Source organism: Balaenoptera ricei, chromosome 10 (assembly GCF_028023285.1).
Source record: "Balaenoptera ricei isolate mBalRic1 chromosome 10, mBalRic1.hap2, whole genome shotgun sequence".
NCBI classification, from domain to species: domain Eukaryota; kingdom Metazoa; phylum Chordata; class Mammalia; order Artiodactyla; family Balaenopteridae; genus Balaenoptera; species Balaenoptera ricei.
This window is the reverse complement of record NC_082648.1, coordinates 41,510,177-41,533,343: the sequence shown is the minus strand read 5'-3', so window position 1 is coordinate 41,533,343 and position 23,167 is coordinate 41,510,177. Positions and strand designations below refer to the sequence as shown.

Here is a 23,167-nt window from a genome sequence, read left to right as displayed (position 1 = left end):
ACGCACAAAAGTGAGCTGGCCCCAGGGGGAGCCAGAGGGTAATGGGTTCCCCTGCCTCCTCCCTTGTCCTTCCCCTTTCTGCCCAAGCTTGTGCTGCAGTTGAACCTCTTCCTGGGGGTAGGGTTAGGTCAGGGGGTGGGTGAGGCCCCAGACCCCTCTCTGGTAGGGAGCCATGGGGATGAAGATGAAGCTTATATGCAGTTCTCTCCTAGGGGCTGTGGGCAAAGGGCATTTTGTAATTAATATTTTCAAGAATCAAATGTCTGGAGTGTAGGGGTGGGCTTGGTGGTGGTGTATGGGCGGGCCTGCTGGAGGGGGAGCACGGTTGCTGTTGTGATTTTAGGTTTGTTTTTGTTTGTTTTCGAATTTGGGGGGTTGCGGATTGATGGGGGTAGGGAGATTTTTTTTTTTTTTTTAAGCTGCTTCCTCAACTGTTTCAAGCTGCAAATGTTTAAGAGAAATAACATCCCCTCACCCCCACAGAAACCACTGTAATTAAATCAGACAGTGCGGAGACTGGGCTGCTGCCCCCAAAGCCATTGGATGTTCCTTTTCCAAGAGCAAAAAAGGTCTAGGCTACAGGGAGGGGGAGATTGGCTCCTGCGAGTCAGGCTCTGGTTGGGGCTTGGGCCCTGGGATTGGGAAAAGGGGATGGGGCAGACTTTGTAAGCATATGCTAGGTATCTGATAGTCCTGTAGAATTTAGTGAAGAAACCTTATACAGTTTTTAATTTTTATATAAACTAACTCAGACCCAAGCTACAAGGTTGGAATTTTGGTTGTTGGTTTTTTTTTTTGTTTTTTTTTTTTTAAAGTACCCCGCCTGTATAATTGCATCAGAATTCCCTCTCCCCCGCCCCGCCCTTCCCCGTGCCCCATGTTTGTATTTTGGGTTGGTTTACACTTGCACATATTCAATTTTCAGTTTTTCCCCTTTACAGTCTTCTCCCCTCACCTCCAGGACCCTCCCTCCCCCTTTTTAAAAAATAAATCTCTGACAAGTGTGAATCCCGTGAAGACTTTATTTTGTGTTGTGTGTATCCTGTACAGCAAGGTTGGTCCTTCGTAACAACGGATGAAATGATTCCCTTTTTTAAAGCGCCCTCTCTCCCTCCACCCCCAGCGCCCCCGTCCTTGGCATGTTTTGTATCAGCGATCATTCTGAACTGTACATAATTTATGTTGCAAGAGGCAAAGGGCAAGTTTTGGATTTTGCTTCTTCCAAGTTTGTTTTTAAACGACAAATAAAAAAAGAACATTTTAAATACAAGCGGCTCCGTCCCGTCACCCTCGCCGTCGGTGGGATCCGTGAGGTGCGGGAGGACCGGGGGGAGGGCGGTTTCGGAGGCCAGGCCACGCCGGAAGGGTCAGCTCCCCGCCTTCCGCCCTTGGCTTGCGTCAGTCCTGACGTAGCCGGAAGTGGCGTCGCGGTACCGGACGTGGGGCGGGACCTTCCCTGCCTCCCGCCCCGGGCAAGCTTCCTAAAGCGAACGAACCCAGCCGGCGTCTCTCGCGATGGAGGCGGTGAGGAGCGCGGGAGGGCTGCGGGAGGGCTGCGGGAGGGCGCTGTGGAGCTTGAGACCCCCGTCAGGGGATGGGGAGGCGGGGGCCGGCGCTGGTGCCCAGTAAACGAGAAGCAGGGTGTCTGTCCTATCCCGTGACCCTGCCCCTCCGCTCCTTCGCTGAGTGCATCTCCTAGGACTGGGCCGCGCCCGTGCCTGCCTTCGGTCCGTGGTACTTTTAGCCCGAGCGGGCAATGACTCCTAGCTCCCTCCTTGGAACCTACGCACGCCTTGGCGATGTCGGGCCTCCTTTCCTTTTAGCGCCTCGAGCCCTTCAGAGGTTTGCCTGAGAGAGAAGGGTTGTGAGCCAGCTTTCCTGGGTGAAGCAGGGGGTTCCGAGGGACCCCCGCTTGCAGGTAGCACCTGGTCCCCAGTTGTGTGAGTGTGATTCATGCACTCCTTGGCAGGAGGGACGTCTGAAAGACTTTTATACTGCATTGAGGTGTCCAGCGAGGTAACATACCCTTAATGAGACTGAAAAGTGGGGTTTCCCTGAAGGAGGGAATCTTTCAGTGTTAGAGGCCACTGTGTCCCTGATCTAGTTTAGGACATGCCCTGCTCTGCGATTCTAAGCAGGTGTGTTGGCATAGCTCCTTCTTGGCAGGCAGGCATTGACGGATTGTGGCAGGTCCCTGTCATCCTCCCAGAGTTGCTGCAGGTTGCCTACTACCTGTTTGGACCCATCCTCACTCTCAGGAGCCTTTGTCTAGTACTCTGGAACCCTTCCCATTCACTTCCCTCCATGTATCCTTTGTCAGGCAGAGTAACTCTAACTACCTTGGTTTTTATCATCTGCTACTGTAGTTGTGTGAGGGCTGCAGGTTCACCTTTCTTTGGATCAGTTACATGCCCAGGGTCATTCCCTTACTGTACCCTTTGTTTGCCTGCAGAGAGGTCATGTCCCTAAGGTTATAAAGAAGAAACCAGACCAAAGTGGTAAAATGATTTGCAGCTGGTCACCCAGGCAAGGGAGTAAGTTCTTACAGATTAAGAGAATTTTGAGCAAGAATAAAAGATCTGATTTCATTAAATTCAAAGTAACATTATTTTTTACTTACTTATAAATGTATTATGGTTTACAAAGCATTTTAATATAGGTTTTCTAATTTAGCCCTCATACTTTATGTACTGGATTAGGTTTTTGGAATAGAAATAGTTTTGAAAAGAAAAAAAAGGGAGTTCCCTGGCGGTCCAGTGGTTAGGACTCAGCCTTTTCACTGCCAGGCCTGGGTTTGATCCCTGGTGGGGGGACTAAGATACCACAGGCCACGCATCTTGGCCAATAAATAAACTAGTTAATTGAATAAAATAAAGAAAAAAGAAAACTCCTGCTTTGAAAATGCTTAGCCTAACTGGAGTGGGGGTGAGGGTGAGGGCAAGTCAGAGACAGCTGTTATTTAAGGTAGACTGTAATAAATGCTAGCATCAAGATGCAGAAAAAGGACCGTGACAGCATAGAGGAGGGAGAAATTGCTGTCAGCCCACGAGAGGGCATTGCAGGTTGAGAGAACAGTGAGAGCAAGGGCATAGAAACTGGGGCATGTAGAGATTAATTGGGGTGAGCCAGTGGCTTGATGTTGCTGGAGCTTTGGATTTTGGTCACAGTTGGAGAAATGACTGGAAAATGGAAGAGTAGGCTGGGGTCAGGTTGAAGATATTGCATACCACATTAAGTTTGAACTTTGTTTTGTAATAAGAGGACCCATGGAAGATTCATGAGCAAGGTAGTGAGTGTACTTTAGGAATATTCCTAACGGCTTTCTGTAAATGGATGAAGCTGCTTCAGAAAGTAGTGAGTTCTTGGTTGCTGGAGTTGAAAGTCCCTTCCAAACCTGAGATGCTTGGTGAGAGAACTTGGTGACAGCATGAAAGACAAATTGAAGAGGAAATAGACTTCCTCTTCTCTAAACTGGCAGGGAGACCAGCTTAGAGAATGCTGTAGAAGTGGGATGTAAAAGGCTAAGTTAAAGCTGTGAAAGTGGAAAGGAGAGAGATGGCTTTGAGGCATTTCTAACATAGCAGCTTAGCTGAGAGATGTTAAGGACAAGTTTAGGTCATGCCCTGCTCTGTCATTCTAAGCAGACATGTTGGCATAGCTCGTTCTTGGAGGAATCAAGACCACAGTTCTAGGCATCAGGGAAGACAGCAATGCAAAAACAAAGGTGGGACCCCCCGTAAGAATAATAGGATTGGAGGGACAGATGCTGTTCTGTTTTGTATTGAAGCATTTGAGGAGTCTCTGTGACATCTGTGGTGGTCCAGCAAACAACTGAAAATGTGGATCAGGAGTTTGGAAGAAATTGTGAGTCTATGTGTCAGATCTAGGGTGTGTCTCTGAAAATAGTATTTTGCACAAGTCCCCTATGTTATTAAATGTAGAGAGAGTGGACATAATTACCCCACTCCTGTGTGGAGAAACAGGCAGAAAGATAAAGTCATATTCAATTGTGTCTGACTCTCTTATGTAGGTATCTGTGTCTCTGTTTAGCTGTGTGTCTCTTTTCTCTCTCTCTAACTTCATCTTAGGTCTCTCTGTTCACATCAGTGTGTATCATTATCAATTTGAGAGTTAAAAAACAAAACAGTTGAGAGTTCTATGCAAACCCCCATGCTAGGTGGTATGAGGGAGTGATACAAAGAAGTATATGATAGTTCCAGGCTTCCAGGAATTTACAGTCTGTTTGGATAGATAATGAACAACATAACTGTAGCACAGTGCAGTAAATAAGTATCATACGCTGGGTACGATAATTTCTACAGAAGTAGCTGTTGCTGTGTCTTTGTATAGATCTGTGTAAGGCTGCTTTACTGCTAAACAGACCTCTTTCCCACTTAGAAGTGAGGAGGCTGTTTTTCCGATAGTTTTGCCAGAATGCCAGGCCGTGCTGATAGCCTCATGCTGCCCAGACAGAAGAGAGGGAGATTATCCCCTGCCTACACCCTGGCCCGTTAGAGGAGGGAAGTTTAGCGCTGTCCTGCCAACTTGACCCTGTTTACCAGCCAACCTCCCAGGTTCAAGCCAAGGCCTTTAACTTGATGTTACTACAGCAGCTGTGGAGGTGAAGTATGACTTTAAGTTAGTTTGGGGATATTACCCAGACAGAGCAAAATAGAGCCAAAACTGTTGATTCCAGCCGACAGAAATTATCACTATCTCTCCTGGGTTCCTAGATAACAATGAAATTTCCAAATGTTCCCACTTGAGGGAGCACAGAGATGGTTCTGAAGGTTTCTCTATATTCAAAGCACTTTCTAATCTCAGACTGTCATGAACAAGGAAGCTTGGAAAACCAGCACCCTCTGGGCTGTAGCAGCCTTTGACTCACAAGGGTGCTGAGAGGACTCGGTTCCCTAGTTTCAGAACATTTATCCTTCTCATCTACCCCTCAGTCATTCAAACTTTGACTCTCTCTGGTAGTCAGCTTCTGGGATCCGCCCCAGATGTGGCCCCCTCTCATGGTAAGGGGTACGTCAGTGACTCAGGTGCCCACAACTACGCTTAGTGACTGTTTGGGTGAAAGCAGTATTGTCTCTCTGGCTTCCATATTTTTATAAAATAGGTCTGTGAGAGTCTTGTGGGGCCAACCTTAAGCTCATATTTTCTAGTCTCAGCTTTTAAGACCTAATGTTTCATTAGGCAAGGTAGTATATAAGGGCATGAGCTTTGGAACAGCACAGGTCTGTATTCAAATCCCCATTCCACCCTTTGCCAGCCATGCGACCTTGGGCAGGTTGCTTAATATTTCTTGAACCTAAGTTTCCTAATCTGTGAAAATAAGGCTAATAATAGTATTCACCTCAGGGTTATTATAAAGATTAAATGAGATAGTATTTCTGAAGGACAAGGAAGTCATTCGTTAACCAGCCCTTTCCCTAATGTTGCTAAGCTCAAATGGATGGAGCCTAAGATAGGCTGAATCTTTGTTCCTCTGTCTCTCCAGGTCACTTCTTCAGATAACTACTCAGCTCTGGAAAATGAGCATCCTCAAGGTAAGTTTACTGAAGAAAGGAAACTGGTATGAAAAACCAGTTTCATACCAGTAGCCCGATCCTGATTTGTCTTCAGCAGTGCTTTTGAATTTCTCCCGGAGTCTTCCCTGGGAAGATCAAAGCTGGGCCAGATAATGTGCCAAACCACATAAATCAGGAACAAAGATTTGGCAAGATCACCTAGGAATAAATCTTGGGCAGGGTGAGGATGATTAATATCTTCAGTTGTCAAACCACTTGAGAGAAACTTTTGAGGTACAGGGAAAACTTCCATAGGCAACTCTGGGCTGGCTAACCATGGTTTAGAAGTCCCTGGTAGGGACTTCCCTGGTGGTCCAGTGATTAAGACTCTGTGCTTCCAATGCAGGGGGTGCAGGTTCCATCCCTGGTTGGGGAACTAAGGTCCCACATGCTGTGTGGCCAAAAAAGAAAGAATAGTGAATGAATAAATGAGTTGATACTGCAAAAAAAAAAAAAAGTCCCTGGTATGTTCTGAGTAGCCCAGAAACAAAGCCACTAGGATTTTATCATACAGCGATCTCACTAAAACCACTGAGTATACACAAGAAATTATAGAAAGGACTTGAAACCCTTAGAACTAATCTAGAAATAGAGGCACTAAACCCTAAAATTCAGGGCACAGGAGAAGGCAATTCCAGCACCTGCCCAAATACTTGGTTAGAATGGAATGGTCCAACCCTAGGTCATCTAGAAAGAAGCAAAATTTATAGGCATCTCTGGTAAAGAATTTTGCCCAGGAACACTCCTAGTCTTCCTAGGACATGTTTATGGCATTAGGAGTACACACTTTCTCAGAGGATTGAAATATGGGATGAGATCCTAGAACATATTATTAAATGTCCGTGAGTTCTCCACAAGAATTTTTTAAATGTTCTGTTTTCATGTTGTTGGTATCCAAAAAAGTTAATATAGTCATATTTTGAATTACCTAGATGATTCTTCATAATTGAGTACTGCCCCATGATATCAGTGCTTATTTTGTGTTTCTGAGTGCTTTCGCATTAGCACCAACTGAGGCAGGGGTAAGAAACTCAAATTGTCTCCATGGATCAAGCAGTGACATGAGCTGCATATGACTACAATAACCTGTAGATCTCGTTGCATCTAAAAGGAGGCAGCAACTATCCAGGTCTGGTCAATTGCTACTATTCGGGAATTCACAACCTACTTTTGTCAGATCTTCTGATTATGAAAAGAAACCGAGAGTTTGGATTTTTATGTAAATCTCCAGATTTTTTTAATTGGGCAACTGATTTTAAAATTATTTTAAAAATCCTGGGAAAACCAAGTCAAATATGTTTGTAGTCCTGTAGCCTGGAATGATAGTATTTAACTATCAGTGTAGCATGTCTTAAACTGGTGTCAAAAGACATGTTCTTGGGAATCTGTGAGTTTTCAAATTTGAAGAACAATGGTGGCCTTCCAGTTAAAGATGGTGGATTGAATACATGCATCTACTTTCGCTCCTTCACAAAAAGCCACTAAAACCATGAAGGAATTTTTTTTAAAAGGTACAAAACCACCAGAATAGGGAGAACAAGAGAGGAGATAATAGCAATGAATTTTTGGAAGCTGGAACGCAGACAGAAGTGTGGTAAGTGACTTAGCAGACCTGAGAAAACTGAATTATAAACTAGCAGTGAGGAAAGTCCAAAAGCATTGAAGGTCTAAGAAGCAGTCAGATCCCAAGACTCCCTACCCCACTGAGTGCAGCTGGGAAACTCCTATCCCAACTTTGGCAGAGACTGGAGGTATGGAAAGGGGCGCCGGCCCAGTTGAAGGCAGAGGTACTGTGCTAAAAACAGGAGCATGAAGTGAACTATACTGGATGCTGAGACCCCAGCCCTTTTCCCCCATTCGGTTTTCAGAGTGCTAATAGAAAAGACTTCATCCTCCAAGCACAAAATTGCATGAATAATCCTTCTCTTCAGAATCCCATTGAGGGGAAAGCCCTAAAAATGTAAGTATTGAGTGTTCCCCATCTAAATGGTTCACCATCAACAAGGTTCATTTACAGACGTAAAGCTTCTAATCAGCTTTAAAGACTCCACTCTTAAAATATGGTTTGAATCCTCTTTTAAACCAAGGATTACCAGACATCTAAAGAAAGCCTGTAACATGAAAAAAGTGATCCAAACTGCCCCCCACAAATGGAAAAAAACAAACAAACAGGAAAAAAAGCAACAGAGGGGAAAAGTCAATGCATAGAGAAGAGAACTTTAAAAATTAACGTTAATGGACTTCCCTGGTGGCACAGTGATTAAGAATCCGCCTGCCAGTGCAGGGGACACGGGTTCGATCCCTGGTCCGGGAAGATCCCACATGCCGCAGAGCAGATAAGCCCGTGCGCCACAACTACTGAGCCTGTGCTCTAGAGCCTGTGAGTCACAACTACTGAGCCAGTGCACCGCAACTACTGAAGCCTGCGTGCCTAGAGCCCATGCTTCGCAACAAGAGAAGCCACTACAGTGAGAAGCCCGCGCAGCGCAATGAAGAGTAGCCCTTGCTCACCACGACTAGAGAAAGCCCGCGCGCAGCAACAAAGACCCAATGCAGCCAAAAATAAATAAATAAATTTATTAAAAATAAAATTTAAAAATATTAATGCATACTCAGATAAAGAATATTTCCACCATGAAACAAGTATAGGAAGTAATTTTTTTAAGAAAAGCAGTTTTCAGAAAACAAAAAAGGAGCTCTTGGAAATTAAAAATATAATAGCAAAAATTTTAAACTAAGTAGGAGGTGTGGAAAATCAAGTTGAAGAAATCTCTCATAAAGTAGAATTAAAAATCAAAGAAGTGGACTCACAGACATAGAAAACAAACTTATGGTTACCAAAGGAGAAAGGAGGGGGATAAATTAGGAGTATGGGATTAACAGATATAAACTACTATATATAAAATAGATAAACAACAGAGTCCTACTGTATAGCACAAGGAACTGTATTCAATATCTTGTAACAAACTATAACAGAAAAGAAAAAAAAATCATAAGAGGAAAGTAGGAGAGAAAAGATACAGTAGTTAGTACCTCCTTATCCTCGGGGGATACATTCTAAGACTCCCAGTGGATGCCTGAAACCGCAGATACTATGAAACCCTGTATATATTATGGTTTTTTCCTATACATACATACATACCTATGAAAGTTTAATTTACAAATTAGGCACAGTAAGAGGTTAACAACAGTAACTAATAATAAAATAGAACAGTTATAACATATATTTTTTTTTTTTTTTTTTTTTTTTTTTTTTTAATTTTTATTTATTTATTTATTTTTAATTTATGGCTATGTTGGGTCTTCGTTTCTGTGCGAGGGCTTTCTCTAGTTGTGGCAAGTGGGAGCCACTCTTCATCGCTGTGCGTGGGCCTCTCACTATCGCGGCCTCTCTTGTTGCGGAGCACAGGCTCCAGACACGCAGGCTCAGTAATTGTGGCTCACGGGCCCAGCTGCTCCGCGGCATGTGGGATCTTCCCAGACCAGGGCTCGAACTCGTGTCCCCTGCATTAGCAGGCAGATTCTCAACCACTGCGCCACCAGGGAAGCCCATAACATATATTAAGAGTTATGTGAATGGGGTTGGTCGGTCTGTCTGCCTCTAAATATCTTATTGTACAAATTTAATGCCTTTTCCATCTTGACTAAGCCCTTATCACACACTGACCCCATAACTTTTGCAATTGGAGGTGCAACAGCAAAACTAGCATGAATTCCTTTTTCATTCTTCACAGTTTCACAGAAGATTCATTCTTTTTTTTTTTTAATCAGTGAATTGTGTTTATGCTGATTCTTTTTTTTTTTAATTTAACATTTTATCTTTATTTATTTATTTTTGGCTGCGTTGGGTCTTCGTTGCTGCATGCAGGCTTTCTCTAGTTGCGGTGAGCGGGGGCTACTCTTCGTTGCAGTATGTGGGCTTCTCATTGCGGTGGCTTGTCTTGGTGCTGAGCACAGGCTCTAGGTGTGCGGACTTCATTGCAGGCTTCAGCCCATTGCGGTGCATGAGCTCAGTAGTTGTGGCTCACGGGCTCTAGAGCGCAGGCTCAGTAGTTGTGGCACACAGGCTTAGTTGCTCCGTGGCATGCGGGGTCTTCCCAGACCAGGGATTGAACCCATGTCCCGGCCTTGGCAGGCGGATTCTTAACCACTGCGCCACCAGGGGCGTCCAGAGGTTCATTCTTATCATAGATCTCAGCATATGATTTTTTTTCTTTCCCTTATTAAGTCAAGAGCTTTCACCTTTTCACTTATAGGAAGCACTTTGGGGCTTCAGTTTTACATATCCAAATTGCCAGCCTCACTATTCTTGTGCTCTGTGGCCATTATTAAGTAAAATAAGGGTTACTTGAACACAAACACTGTGATACAGTGACAGTCAATCTGATAACTGAGAGGGCTACTAAGTGACTAACGGGCGGGATATGCTGGACAAAGGGACGATTGACGCCCAGGGCTGGAACTGAGCTTAATGGCAAGAGATTTCATCATGTTGCTCAGAATGCCGTGCAATTTAAAACTTATGAATTGTTTATTTCTGGAATTTTCCATTTAATATTCAGACTAGGGTTGACCACGAGTAACTGAGACCGTGGAAAGTGAAACCTTGGATAAGGGGGGGACTACTGTATTTTAAAAACAACAACAATAACAAAAACAAACCTTAAAGGGTCAGTTTTGGAATAATATCTAAATATCTAAATAATATCTAAATAATAGGAGTTACAGAAAGAGAAAAATGACAACACAGAGGGAAGGAAACAATCAAGGAAGTAATTCAAGAACATTTCCTGGAACTGAAGAACATTCGTTTTCATGTTGAAAGGACTCATTGAATATTCAGCACAATGGGTGAAATTGTCCCACCCAAAGCACAATCATCATGAGATTTCAGAACACTGGGAACAAAGAGAAGATCCTGAGTTTCCAAAGAGAAAAAAACAAGTCACATAAAGAATCAGAATTGCCTGGGACTCCGGACTCTCAACAACACCAGAAGCTGGAAGGCAATGAAGCAGTGCCTTCAATATTCTGCAGGAAAATAAATTCCAACCTAGAATTCTATATCCAGCCAAATTATAATTCAAAGATGAGGGTAAAATAAAGATATCTGCAGGCTACAAGGTCTCAAAAAATTTACTTCCCATGCACCCTTTCTCAGGAAGCTACTGGAAGATGTGCTCCACCAAAACAAGGGAGTAATCAAAAAAGATGAAAACATGGGATACAGGACACAGGAGTGCCAATACAGGAGAGACGTGAAAGGGCTCCCCTGGATGGTGATGAAGGAAGATCTAAGGATGACAGCAGTGCACACCAGGCATACCAGCCCAGATCTGAGCAGGTCAGAAGGCTCCAGAGAGACTTCTTTGGGTAGTTTAAATTGTTAGACTGTCTCATGCTTCTGAACTTCTTGAAAGGAGATTTAAACAATTGGTAAAGAGTTTGGGGATTGAATTAGTTATAAGTACTATGCATAGAGAACTAAGCAAACAAAAAGACAAGACAATTATTAACTCCAAGGAAAACAAAAAGTTGTGAAAGAAAAAAAAAAAAATCAGACTTTACTACTTGACTTAGCTCTGAATAATGAATATTTAGTCAAAATTATTTAAATACTGATGTAACCAACCTTACAGTTTAACTTCTGGGAGAACGGAGTGATGGGAGGTGCATGTTTATAATGGGGTCCTGGTAGGAAAGAGAATTGAAAATGCTCATCTTCCTTGCATGATAATAGATAATGCCTCTCATCTTCCTTGCATGATAATAGTTAATGCCTAAAAGTGAACAAAAAATGTAGCAATATAAGCATGTTATTTATAGACATAGAAATAAGTACCAAAATACTCAGCTAAAAGAGGTCTCATCTCTGGGGAGGGGTAGTACAGGGAGGTGGGTGCTAGGGACTGCAGTTTTTCTTAACAAAATTTGTAGAACTGTTTGACTCTTTAAACTGTGTACCTGTATAACTTTGGTAAAAAATTAAAAACAAACAACTGGCGTAGGATTTAAGAGCGTGAACTTTGGAATCAGGTAGATCCATGTTTGAGTCTTTCTTGTTACTAATGGTATGACCTTGAGCAGGTTGTTTTTTTGTTTTTTTGGGTTTTTTTCGCTGCTTTCCACCTGTTTTCTCAGCTGAAAAAATGAGGGCAATATTTATTTGCCTTGCAGATTAAATGGTGTAATATTTTTAAGTACACATAGCATACTATGTAGCACATTTGGGCTATTATTTTGGGGCTTGCTTCTCCAGTTGAGAGCAAGCAGTTAAAATCAGGGGAATGGAAAGGTAAACCCAGCCAGGGTCTCTCATTTGTCTAGAGTAGGTGGGATGATTTCTGAATCACAGGGTCATCCCAAGATGGACTCTCAGGTTGTTTTGGGCCAGGTTGATTGAGCACTGGGCTTGAACTTAGTGTTGTTCTGAAATGGCCCAACTTGGACCATGACTTTCTCATCTGTGGGTCTTAGAAGAATTTTAAGAAGTTTACTTGGATTTTAAGAAGCTTAATTACATCTTAATTGAGAAAAGAGAACAAGTGAAAATGTGCTAAATATATGAAAAGGACAATGAGTTAAAGATGAGAAAAAAAGCTTTTAGACTAGAATAGGTTAGTGAAAGTATTACAGACTTTCTGTTTTAGTCAGCCATCTTTTGGCTAAGGAGCCAATAGATATAGTTCTACCTGGGGGTGGGGTTGGATGAAATGGTTTCTAAGGGGTTTATCCAGGTTTTGTGGGAACAATAGGAACAAAACAGAATAGGGGGCATTATAAAATCATGCTGTAAATATTTGAGCAACTACAACACTTTTATTTTCTGCCTCTTTTGATTGTGAGTTGTTGCATTGGAAGGAAGCTACTAACTATCCCACCCTATGCAGAGACTCCAGAATCCAACAATAGCGTGTATACTTCCTTCATGAAGTCTCATCGCTGCTATGACCTGATTCCCACAAGCTCAAAATTGGTTGTATTTGATACTTCCCTTCAGGTAGGTGAAATCCTCTTTTCCCTTCCCCCTTCCTTGGAGCCTCTGGTTCAATACCTCTCATCCTACCTCATCCCAAGGGTAATACCCTTGTCCTTCTATGGGGTTAGGCTCGTGTTTTCCCAGCATACCCAATTCCTATTCTTTTAAAGTCCTGCCCCCTGCAAATTTTCCTTTGTGACTGTTACTCTTTCACTACAGGTGAAGAAAGCTTTCTTTGCTTTGGTGACTAATGGTGTCCGAGCTGCCCCTTTGTGGGATAGTAAGAAGCAAAGTTTTGTGGGTAAGCAGAAGTTGTTGGAACACAGTTTTACTGGCATCTTGTGCTGGGCAGGGAGAGAAGCTTTGAGCAGTGCTGAGGGCTCTTATCTTGGCCTCTAGGCATGCTGACCATCACTGATTTCATCAATATTCTGCACCGCTACTATAAATCAGCCCTGGTAAGGAGCCTTAGCTCAATGACCAAAACCACTTTCCCTGCCCAGAGTCCCTCATTCTCATTTCCTTTCTTCCAAACAAACTACAGGGGGTTAATGAAGCAGGGAGATCAAGTCTCAAGTTCTGTTGCTTCTGCTTTCAGGTACAGATCTATGAGCTGGAAGAACACAAGATAGAAACCTGGAGAGGTATGTAGAGAACTGGGGGTTGTAAAAGGATAAAGGGATGGAAAGTTTCCTGGGAAACAGTTTTTCATGGTGGTATTTTGTGAACCTCCCTTTTCCCTTCAGAGGTGTACCTACAGGATTCCTTTAAACCACTTGTCTGCATTTCTCCTAATGCCAGGTGAGTTCCAGCTAACCATTTGTCCAGAGGGGAAAGAGCCTTGCCATTATCATAGCTAAGGCCCTAGATACACAAAGATCCGAGGGCAGAAGAGAGGCAAGACACTCCTCTCTCTCTGTCACACACACACACACACACACAGAGACACACGCATTTAGGTCTAGTCTGAACACTGCTCCTCTCCCCCAACCACCTTTTTATAAACAAACTCTAAGGAGCTATTTAACCACCCTCAGGCCCAGCACTGTGGAACTTACCATTATCCCCTACCTTCCCACAGCTTGTTTGATGCTGTCTCTTCATTAATTCGAAACAAGATCCACAGGCTGCCAGTTATTGACCCGGAATCAGGCAACACCTTGTACATCCTCACGCACAAGCGCATCCTCAAATTCCTCAAGTTGTTTGTAAGTGCTCCTCAGCCCAGTTTTTACTTCTTACATACTTGTCGGAGGGGTATCCAAAGGTGGTTTGAGGGGCCTTGAAAAAAATCAAGATGATGGTAATTTCCTCAGATCACTGAGTTCCCCAAGCCAGCGTTCATGTCTAAGTCTCTGGAAGTACTACAGATTGGCACCTATGCTAACATTGCTATGGTCCGCACTACTACCCCCGTCTACGTGGCTCTGGGCATCTTTGTACAGCACCGAGTCTCAGCCCTGCCAGTGGTGGATGAGAAAGGTGAGAGATTGGGCAAAAGGAGAGGGAGGGCTCCAGGGAAGCCAGGGAGGCTGTGGGAAAATCTGCTGTCCCCTCAGCTCAGCCCGGAGGGTGATTCTATAGGCAGGGGGAGCCTTGGATACCAGATCCTCCTTGCTGAGCTGCCTCTGTCCCCCTAGGGCGTGTGGTGGACATCTACTCCAAGTTTGATGTTATCGTGAGTGATTGTGGAGGTGCTGGGAGGCAGGGAGAGGGGTGGGGTGTTGGATGTGGAGAGGGAGAAGAAGAGAGTCTCTTCTGGGACCTGAGGGTTTTAGAAGCTTCCAAGCTTTCAAATCCTACTTGAAAAGGAATTGAATGAGCTGGGTGTGGCTTGTGGGCATGGCTGACAGCTACCCTAAATCACTCTGGTGAGGTTGGGTGGGCTCGGAGTTTGCGGGCTGGCTCCCTTGCTTCCCTGCATGAATGTTTCTCTCTCTCCCCAGAATCTGGCAGCAGAAAAGACCTACAACAACCTAGATGTGTCAGTGACCAAAGCCCTGCAACATCGATCACATTACTTTGAGGGTGTCCTCAAGTGCTACCTGCATGAGACTCTGGAAACCATCATCAACAGGCTGGTAGAAGCAGAGGTAGGGGAGCCAGCAACCCAAAAGGTGCTGGGGGTAGCAGCTTTGGTTTGGCATGGAGGGTAGGGGCTGAGGGCTCACCTTAACTGAGGCTGGCACTAAACATCCCTTTCTCCCTTATTGCTCTGTGCAGGTTCACCGACTTGTAGTGGTGGATGAGAATGATGTGGTCAAGGGAATTGTATCACTGTCTGACATCTTGCAGGCCCTGGTGCTCACAGGCGGAGAGAAGCCCTGAGCCGGGGGAAGGGGTCATGCAGCACCAGGGGTTATGCCCCACTCACTGCCTGCCCAAAGCTCTGGGAACCAGAGACGAGAACTTTAGAGAATTGTGACTCTGTTCCCTGCCCGGGAGCCCCCTACCCTTCTACATGGGAGTGAGGGAAGGTGTTGGGGGGAAGGAGAATGGATTTTTAGCTGTCCTTATCCTCACCCTTGAGGAAAACTTTCCGCCTAGTCCCTGTCCGCTTAGACATAGCCCCCCTTCTGTGCTCCTCAGGCAAATTCTGATCTCTGAGAGATCCCCAGACCTCACCCAGCCTTTGCCTCTATCTCTGCCCCTGACTCCACCCTAAGATAATGGACACAACAAGACTCTTCATAAAGATATTTTTATTCATCCTGTTTCCTGCTGTATGGAGGAGGCTGAGTCCATTTAATGGCATTTCTTCCCATAATGGGAGTGGGGAGGATCATGGGGAGGAGGGCCTTTGGGTTCCTGTGCTGTATGCATGTGAAGGGAGATGAGACGTAGGTGGAGGGGGAGGGCAGAGTGGTTAGCTGAGGTTATTGCTTTTTGTGGCAAACCTAATTAAAATGACAGGAGCCTCTTCATGGTATTTCAGTGTTTGATTTTTGTAGCTGATAGACACTACTACTCCAACCCTCCTACTTCATATGGCTTCTTCAGCTCATCATTAATAACAACAATAATAGCACACACACATATATATAAAGCTGTGTGCCAGGCACCATTCTCAGTGCTTTACATATATTCAACTAATCCTCAGAACAATAGTAGATACTATTTCAGTTTTACAGATCTTTTTTTCTTTTAACTGAGGCACAGAGAGGCCAAGTAACTAGCCTAGGGCCACACCGTTAATAAAAAGTAGAGCTAGGATTTGAGCCGAAATAGTCTTGCCTTAGAGCTCATGCACTTCACCACTACACTAGATTTACTGCCTTTCTAATTCTCTGTTAATAACTATTCCCCACCCTATTCCCTGCAGTCTCCTTATCACCTCACTTTCTCCTCTGCCTGGACCATAGCTGGCACCCAAGGAAAATCCCATAACAGACCGAGGATCTCCTTTAGGTAGGCAGAGAGACCTGCCACTATCAACTTTTCTTAGAGAAGGTGGGACTCTTTGGATTTTGCTGAGCTGGCACTGTCTTTGAACTCACAAATCCCTTTCTTCCAAGGTAGATACGAGCTGGAGAGTGGGGGGTGGGGAGCAGCAGGATTATGGTCACCCCATCAGACCCTTTCCCTGTGCTGAAACCACGTGGACCAAAACAGTAGTCAGCACCGAGCACCATAAGGACTGCTAGATTGTTCGCTATGAACCACATTCTGGGTACCATCTCACCACTGCCTTACAGGTATGATAACCATTTCCTATCCAAGATTTGAAAGAATTTCAGAGTAACTCCTGTGTGTATCCCTACCCACACTGTGCCTAAGAACTGGGATGAACCCAGCCATACCATACTGGTTCCTCCAAACCAGGCTTCTTGATGGAACACAGAGAAGCATCAGGGCACTGGTCAGAGGTCAGCTTTCAGTGCTGCATCATGGCTTTGGAGAAGCCCCTGCTTCTGCATTCATCCCTTCACAGCTCTCATAGCACATTCCCAGACTTGAGGGAGGGAGGCTTCCAAGTTATTAGAATCAGGGTATGTTTGTGTGGGCGAGGGTGAATGATGGAAAGGACAGATGTCTCCTTATGTCACATTCCATCATGTCTAGGGAGGAGGCAAGGACCTTTAAAGCCTTAGGGCTCTGTTGGGACCTGGGTGGAAGGAAGCACCTTCAAGCAGAGAGACATCGGTGCACCTGGTAGGTGTAAAGTGGGGTCGACTGGATGGGATAGGGGATGTTTGGGTTCTCTCTAAAGGTCCATGTTAGGGAGCAGGAGGCCTGGGTTTTGTTTCTCTGGTTCTCAGTAAGTCAGTCTCTGTCCTAAAACAACCCTCCTGGCTCATCACCTTAAAATGAAGGGTCTGTGCCCAAGGGCTGCATATACTTTGGTGGAAAACAAATTGGGATCTGCTTCTGCCGTTGCCCCCTAAAACCCAACCAGTCAGTCTCAGAGTCTGAGGATGGAGCAGAAAGAAAGACAAGGGACCAAATTTGGGAGCTTCATAGCCTCCTATTCTTACCTGTTCCTCTCAGGAGAGGCGAATTATCCCTTCCTCAGGAGCCATCGCCGTACACGCCCTTCTCTCCCACCCCCCGCACCCCTCCTCCCCACTGGAACTGCTGCGTGGTTGCCAGGCACGGTTGCTAAGTCTCTGCATGGAAGGGTTGGCGTGGGCTGTGCTGCCACTAACATTACCATGGTGAATCAGGGGACACCTGGTATAGGCTTGGGGGGAGGGATCATGTAGATGTAAGCAACAACCCCCCTGGGACAGAATGAGCCTAAAAGGTGATGGTCTTGAGCACAACTTCAGGTGGGGGTTGAGTCAGCCAGGCATTGTGGTAGTGGTGATGGAGAGATCTACACTGGGAAATAGGGGCCACTTTTATCATTTCAGTTGCTAGGGGATTAGTTTTGCCAAGGGAGCACGCCATTCCTCCTCTATACCCTCTGAGAGGGTGCAAGTGGGTATGCACCCTAGTCTGTCCTCCATAAAGCTGAGCAGAGCTCAGGCTGAGAACATTATGACCGCTAAATCCAGGCTTCTGGACTGGGGGAGAGAGCCTGCCTCAGGGAGAGGGCTCCATGGGTGCCCAAGGACAAACATCTTAGAATGAGAGTGTGGGCAGCTTCGATGGCTAAGACAGACTCCTGTCATGCTGCACCAGCAGCCCTGAGCACAGCACTGAGAGGGTAAGGAGTTAATGGTGTGTGTGTTGGGGGGGTGACCCTTTTTGAGCTTGGAGGCAGCTCTCCCCCAGAGTCGCACAAAGGCTGCGTGAAAGCCACCGCCTCCTCCCTCCACCGCGTGGAAGCTGGTTACTCATCTCCTCTCTGCGCCCGAACGCCACTGCCGCTAAAAATAACCCCCCCAGCCGTGGGCCAGCCCCTCCTGCACCCCAACCCCATGGAAACCAGCAGAGAGTGGCAGGCGGAGACCTTGCGTTCCATTCCGATCACCTCCCTGTCGGAGAAAACAAAGTCCGAGGCAGGAAGTCAGGGGCAGAACGCTGCTGGTCAGGCACCCTGACAAGCAGGAGAATGAAGGGTTAAAACGGCGGGAAGGTTGAAGAAATGGGGGCGGGCGCTGTCAGCTTGGCGAGAACAAGAAATCCCCTGCCCACTCGTGCAGGTCCCATCAGGCTTGGGGGACAAGAGCAGTGGGAAGGGGCGCCCAATCCCGGGCCCTAGGAGGCGGTCGTGCACGTGGGGGAGGTAGCAGCGAGGAGCCGTCCTCGCCGTGTCACATGCGCGCGCACACACACAGACAGGCACACACGTGTGCCTGGGTATATATAGTCCCCAGGCGCTGGGCCCGCCGCTCTGCAGTGGGCGCCGGCTCCCCGGGCTGGGAGGGGGCTTTCGGGGCGGGTGGGAGGGTGGGGGGCCGGGGTGGGGTGGGGCAGGATGCTGGATGGCCAGCTATTCTCCGAGGGGCCCGATAGCCCCCGGGAGCTCCAGGATGAGGAGTCTGGCAGCTGCCTCTGGGTGCAGAAATCAAAGCTGCTGGTGATCGAAGTGAAGACTATTTCCTGTCATTATAGTCGCCGCGCCCCTCCTCGACAGCTCATGGACTTCCAGGCCAGCCACTGGGCCCGCGGGCCCCAGAGCCGCACGTGAGTGAAGGAGGGGTAAGGGGAAGAGAGTGGTGGGGCAGGGATTGGGGTCTGGACCTTCCCGTGGGCACTAGCCAGGGCTGCTGTTCCCCCTTCTCTTTCCCACGCCTCCCCCCACCCCATCCCGAGGGCTGGGGCTTGACTCATCCCGTTTGTTTGGGGGGACAGGAGTGGGCGTGAGAAAGGGCAGGTGAGATGGGGCAGACGCTGTTAAAGTGTGTATGGAGAGATGGTGAGGAGTCCCGCTTCGACTTCAACCCTAACATATACGCACGTGCACACGCGCACCCACTCACACACTCCCCTCCACAAGGCGGCCCCAAGTGGTCTGCAGCGCTCCCAGCTCCCCGGACCTCGGCTCCCTTCCCCCACAAACTGCTCACCTGGGTTCCTGCTCATTGTCCCAGGTGTGGGCCGCGCCCGGGATCCCCTGAGCCGCCGCCCCGCCGGCCCTGGGCCTCCAGGGTGCTGCAGGAGGCGACCAACTGGCGGGCGGGGCCCCCGGCCGAGGCCCGAGCCCGGGAGCAAGAGAAAAGGAAAGCGGCATCGCAGGAGCGGGAGGCCAAGGAGACTGAGCGAAAAAGGCGCAAGGCTGGTGGGGCCCGAAGGAGTCCCCCTGGTCGGCCCCGCCCGGAGCCTCGGAACGCCCCTCGGGTGGCCCAGCCTGCAGGGCTCCCAGCTCTCTCACGGCCGGAGCGCCTGGGGTCCGTGGGGCGACCGCCCCGTCCATCCGCGCAGCCGCAGAGCAATCCAGGGGCGGCGTGGGCGGGGCCCTGGGGAGGTCGGCGGCCAGGGCCCCCCAGCTACGAAGCTCACCTGCTGCTGAGAGGTGCTGCCGGAATGGCCCCGCGACGCCGCTGGGACCGGCCGCCACCCTACGTGGCTCCACCCTCTTACGAAGGCCCCCACAGGACCCTGGGGACTAAGCGAGGACCCGAGCCCTCGCAGGCGCCCGCCTCTTCAACCCCTGCTCCGACCAGGACAGAGGGAGGGTGCGCAAAGAAGAGGCTAGATCCTCGGATCTACCGGGACGTCCTAGGGGCCTGGGGTCTCCGTCAGGGCCGGGGTCTCCTGGGGGGATCCCCAGGCTGTGGAACAGCCAGGCCAAGGCTGGAGTCCGGTAAGGGGGCCGCGGAGAGAAGCCTGAGGCTGGCTGCTGCTGCTGGCCTGAAGAGTGGTAGCGACGGCCATCCCCAAGCCAAAGCTACTGGGAACCCAGGCACGGAGACAGTTCCTGCGGGGTCTGCACCTGCCACTCCCAGCCCCCCGCGCCCTGCTCCCAGGTCCAGGCCCCATCCCAAGGGCTCCGGGGAAGGGAGAGAAGGGAGAGAACAGAGCTGGCTCCCCAAGTGCTGGATGCCCTCCGTTAAAAAGCAGCCGCCCCGACATAGCCAGACCCTCCCCAGACCCTGGGCTCCGGGAGGCACGGGATGGAGGGAGTCCCTGGGTCATAGAGAGGAGGCAGGACCCGAGACCTTGGAGGGTTGGAAGGCGACCCGCCGCCCCCACACCCTGCCCCGAAGTTCCCGTGGCCCGGCTCGTGGGGAAGGCGTCTTTGTCATTGACGCCACTTGCGTGGTGATACGGTCCCAGTATGTTCCGACCCCTCGAACCCAGCATGTGCAGCTTTTGCCCGCTGGGGTGCCGCGCCTTGTGGGGAATGCCCCCACCCAACTGAAGCCCAACAAGGAGGAGGGAGAGGGGGCCGCGGTCCTTCCCTCCCCTTGCCGAAAGCTGCTGTTGAGCAGTCGCCCTTCACACCAGCCCGGTGGGGGACGTGGGCTCGAAGCTGAGGGCGGGAAGTCCGCGGACTCCTCACTGGAGGAGCGCGCCTCCCGCATCTTGGGGCTCCCGGTCGGCGAAGTAAACCTGCAGGATGCCCCCACGCAGCCAGGTAGCCCAGAGCATTCAGCCTTAGGCCCAGCGGCTTCGGGAGGCGCGCGCGGTGCCGAGGGCTCGGAGGAAGTGGCGGCGGTCCCGCGGCGCGCAGGCCGGGGCTGGGCGCGGACCCCGGGGCCCTATGCCGGGGCCCTGCGGGAAGCCGTGTCCCGCATCCGCCGCCACACCGCCCCGGACTCCGACTCCGACGAAGCTGCGGAGCTCAGCGTCCATAGCAGCTCTTCTGATGGAAGCGACACAGAAGCCTCGGGCGCCTCCTGGCGGAACGAGCGGACCGGGCCCCCGGAAGGCGGGAAGGCAGCCGAGCTGAGCGACAATATCCGAGAGATTCTGGATGTCATCAGCCGAACCGAGGAGGTCCTCTTCGGGGGCGAGGGACACTAAGCGGACCCCACAGGGAAATAGGGAGCGACAGTGAGAGGCCCTTTATTGTATTTGTGTCCCCTTTCTTCCTCACAGACTTCCTTGTACCTCTTACCTATACCCGTTCCCATACTCAAAATAGAAGGCGCACAGATGAAAGGAAAGGGAGCATATGTCAATTCATGATTTTTTTTTTTTTTTCAGGAGAGATGAGGGTGCGCAGTAGACTTTAACTTTTGCTCCATTCAGGGCACTCGGGTAAGGTCTTCAGCAGGGGCCGACGCACTAGGCATGGAGTTGAGCAGAGAGGCCTAGCCAGGATAAGGCAGGAGAACAGGGATGAGATAGTCATAGGGCAACTTCAGGGCAGGGCCTCTGGGCAGGAGGGGGAAAGTGATGGAGAGGATTCGGACTGAGGTGACCAGGTGATGGAGAGGCCCTTGGCAGAAGAGGAGGGGCTCTTGGCAGAAGCCACCAGCAAAGCAGAAAGAGGACTCACTTTGGTGTCACAGGTTTTGGCTCCCAATCCCAACTCTGACACTGGTTTGCTGGGTGACCTTAGGCAAGTCGCCTCCCCTCTCCAGGCCCTATAGTATGTAAAACAGGGGAGTTCTAACGTCCATCCCTGATGTTTTGGAGTCCTTGGGGAGGCGTTTATCTACTCCTCGCCTCCACAAGCCAAGACAGTTAGGAATAAGTGAACAGAGTCTGAGGGTCCCTGGGTGGCTTCTTTGACACCTGCATTCACTCTCAATTCAAGAGACTGTGCAGTGTTTGCAGAAGAGCCGAGTAAGTGGGCAAGGGCTTCTATTCCAGTCTCGGGTTTAGGCGTAGGACCCCCAAGGCAGTGCAGGGTGGTGGCCTTGTCACTGTCCCTGGCTTGTGGTGGTCTGAGCTGAGCGGCTTGGGACTTTTTTAGGCCTTCCCCTTTTCCTCCTCCCCGGCGTTCCTTAGCGATGCTCTGAATAGTTACCACGATTTCCCACTCAGGTGGTATCACCCATCTGAAAGAACCCTGAGAATGTCTTGCACGTCTGCCTCTTCCAGAAACCAGCCAGGGAAGGAAGAGGGAGGCTGGTCCCCAAAAGCCTGTAGGTGTGGGGTGTGATACTCGCTGTAGCCACTACGGGGCGCGCGCAGGTCGCGGATTTCCCTGGTAGCTAGTCCGCGAGTCCCTCCAACCCCGGCACTGCCAGTTAATCAATTGCTCCCGAGTTACTGCGCGCGTGTCCCCCGCCTTGCTGTCTCCAGTCTTGCGAGATCGGGAGCAGGCCTCTGGCCTTGCAGACCTCTGGAGCGCGCGGAGCCCCTCTTTGTACTATCCACACCAAACGGCTTGGGACCCAGACATTGAAGTATTTTTTTTTTCTTCGATCTCGGGCACCTCTTCTGTCTCTATTTACTAGCCATGTGAACTTGGTCAAATCACTTCACCTCCCTGAGCCTCAGTTTCCTCATCCGTCAAATGGGGGTTTATAAACACCTACCTCGCAGGGTTGTTGTGAGGACTTAATGCGATAATGTATGTAAAGCGCCTTGCACAGTGCCTGGTACACAGTAGGCGCTCAATAAATCTAAGCTTCCCTTTGTCCAGCCTTGACATCTTCTTCCTTTCACCGACCTATTCCCCATAGTGTCCCTCCCCCAGGGCTCCTGCGCTTCTTCCCGCCTGGTGGGCGGTGGAGGAGACTCCTTTATTGGATGGAAACTCCCTGCCCACCCCTGTCTCCCCCAGGCCGGACTCTCTGTTCCTTGCCCCCCACCCCACCCCCGCTGGCTCTTCCCATTGCCCCGATGCCCTCCCCCCACCCCCCATTCCGGGCAAGGGCTGAGTCAGCCTGGGTAAATTTAGCCGCCGACTCGGCAGGCAGGCGCGGGGGCTTCGCTCAGACTCAGTCTCCGAGTCCTGGCCCGGCCCTCGGCCCCGCCTCTGCCCCCCACCCCCACGGAGTCCTGCCAACTCCAACTCAGGCTCAGCGTTCAGATCCCAAGCCCCGCTCTCAAACCGCGTATAGTTTTGGTCTCCAATTATCTCAGTGTCACTCCCCACCCGCACCAGGAGAGGCTGGGCAGGACGGGGAGGGGGCAGGGTAGGGAGGCCGCTGGACCGGACCCTAAGCCGGGCCTTGGTTCAGTGGAATGGGGCGGGGGGAGGGTGTCCTCTTTGGGCTTTGAACCTAATTGGAGAACCTCGGTCAGAGTCACCCAGGAAGGTCCTTCCATCCCAGAAGCTACCTGGAACCCACACTGCCAGGTTTCAAGTTAGCTCTTGCTGGAGGAA

The 23,167-nt window shown here is 49.1% G+C and overlaps 2 protein-coding genes and 1 long non-coding RNA gene across 8 annotated transcripts; 2 read left to right on the top strand and 1 right to left on the bottom strand.

The window, feature by feature from the left end:
* The first annotated feature begins 1,429 nt into the window (after window positions 1-1,429).
* On the top strand, window positions 1,430-15,481 carry PRKAG1 (protein kinase AMP-activated non-catalytic subunit gamma 1). Of its 3 annotated transcripts, none has more exons than XM_059935810.1 (13): window positions 1,443-1,524; window positions 5,504-5,552; window positions 7,442-7,533; window positions 12,464-12,573; window positions 12,772-12,853; window positions 12,952-13,010; window positions 13,151-13,196; window positions 13,299-13,353; window positions 13,634-13,760; window positions 13,869-14,034; window positions 14,193-14,230; window positions 14,499-14,645; window positions 14,776-15,481. In XM_059935810.1, the coding sequence occupies exons 4-13, from the start codon at window positions 12,502-12,504 to the stop codon at window positions 14,878-14,880; spliced, it is 897 nt and encodes a 298-aa protein (XP_059791793.1). In that variant the 5' UTR covers window positions 1,443-1,524; window positions 5,504-5,552; window positions 7,442-7,533; window positions 12,464-12,501; the 3' UTR covers window positions 14,881-15,481. The 3 variants fall into 3 exon arrangements, with proteins under 3 accessions (XP_059791791.1, XP_059791793.1, XP_059791792.1); XM_059935809.1 differs by lacking the exon at window positions 7,442-7,533 and adding an exon at window positions 10,735-10,917 and having other exon boundaries at window positions 1,444-1,524; XM_059935808.1 differs by lacking the exon at window positions 7,442-7,533 and having other exon boundaries at window positions 1,430-1,524.
* Window positions 5,862-19,575, bottom strand: LOC132373156 (uncharacterized). Its single transcript, XR_009505356.1, has 4 exons — window positions 19,008-19,575; window positions 13,611-13,833; window positions 11,206-11,353; window positions 5,862-5,964 (listed from the first exon to the last, which is right to left on the bottom strand). It is a non-coding gene; the product is annotated as an uncharacterized LOC132373156 (long non-coding RNA).
* DDN (dendrin) lies at window positions 16,081-22,481 on the top strand. Of its 4 annotated transcripts, XM_059935806.1 has the most exons (4): window positions 16,081-16,247; window positions 16,615-16,704; window positions 18,553-18,624; window positions 19,032-22,481. In XM_059935806.1, the coding sequence occupies exons 1-4, from the start codon at window positions 16,207-16,209 to the stop codon at window positions 20,905-20,907; spliced, it is 2,079 nt and encodes a 692-aa protein (XP_059791789.1). In that variant the 5' UTR covers window positions 16,081-16,206; the 3' UTR covers window positions 20,908-22,481. The 4 variants fall into 4 exon arrangements, with proteins under 4 accessions (XP_059791789.1, XP_059791787.1, XP_059791790.1 ...); XM_059935804.1 differs by lacking the exon at window positions 16,081-16,247 and having other exon boundaries at window positions 16,581-16,704; XM_059935807.1 differs by lacking the exon at window positions 16,081-16,247 and having other exon boundaries at window positions 16,584-16,704; window positions 18,503-18,624.
* The last annotated feature ends 686 nt before the right edge of the window (window positions 22,482-23,167 follow it).

Bases quoted from the DNA above. Each gene is read 5' to 3' on its own strand.
- PRKAG1 (XM_059935808.1), top strand. The intron at 13,011-13,150 runs GTAAGGAGCCTT...TTCTGCTTTCAG, and splicing joins GCTACTATAAATCAGCCCTG to GTACAGATCTATGAGCTGGA. The intron at 13,354-13,633 runs GTGAGTTCCAGC...ACCTTCCCACAG, and splicing joins TGCATTTCTCCTAATGCCAG to CTTGTTTGATGCTGTCTCTT.
- DDN (XM_059935805.1), top strand. From the start codon at position 18,416: ATGCTGGATGGCCAGCTATTCTCCGAGGGGCCCGATAGCCCCCGGGAG. The intron at 18,625-19,031 runs GTGAGTGAAGGA...TCATTGTCCCAG, and splicing joins CGCGGGCCCCAGAGCCGCAC to GTGTGGGCCGCGCCCGGGAT.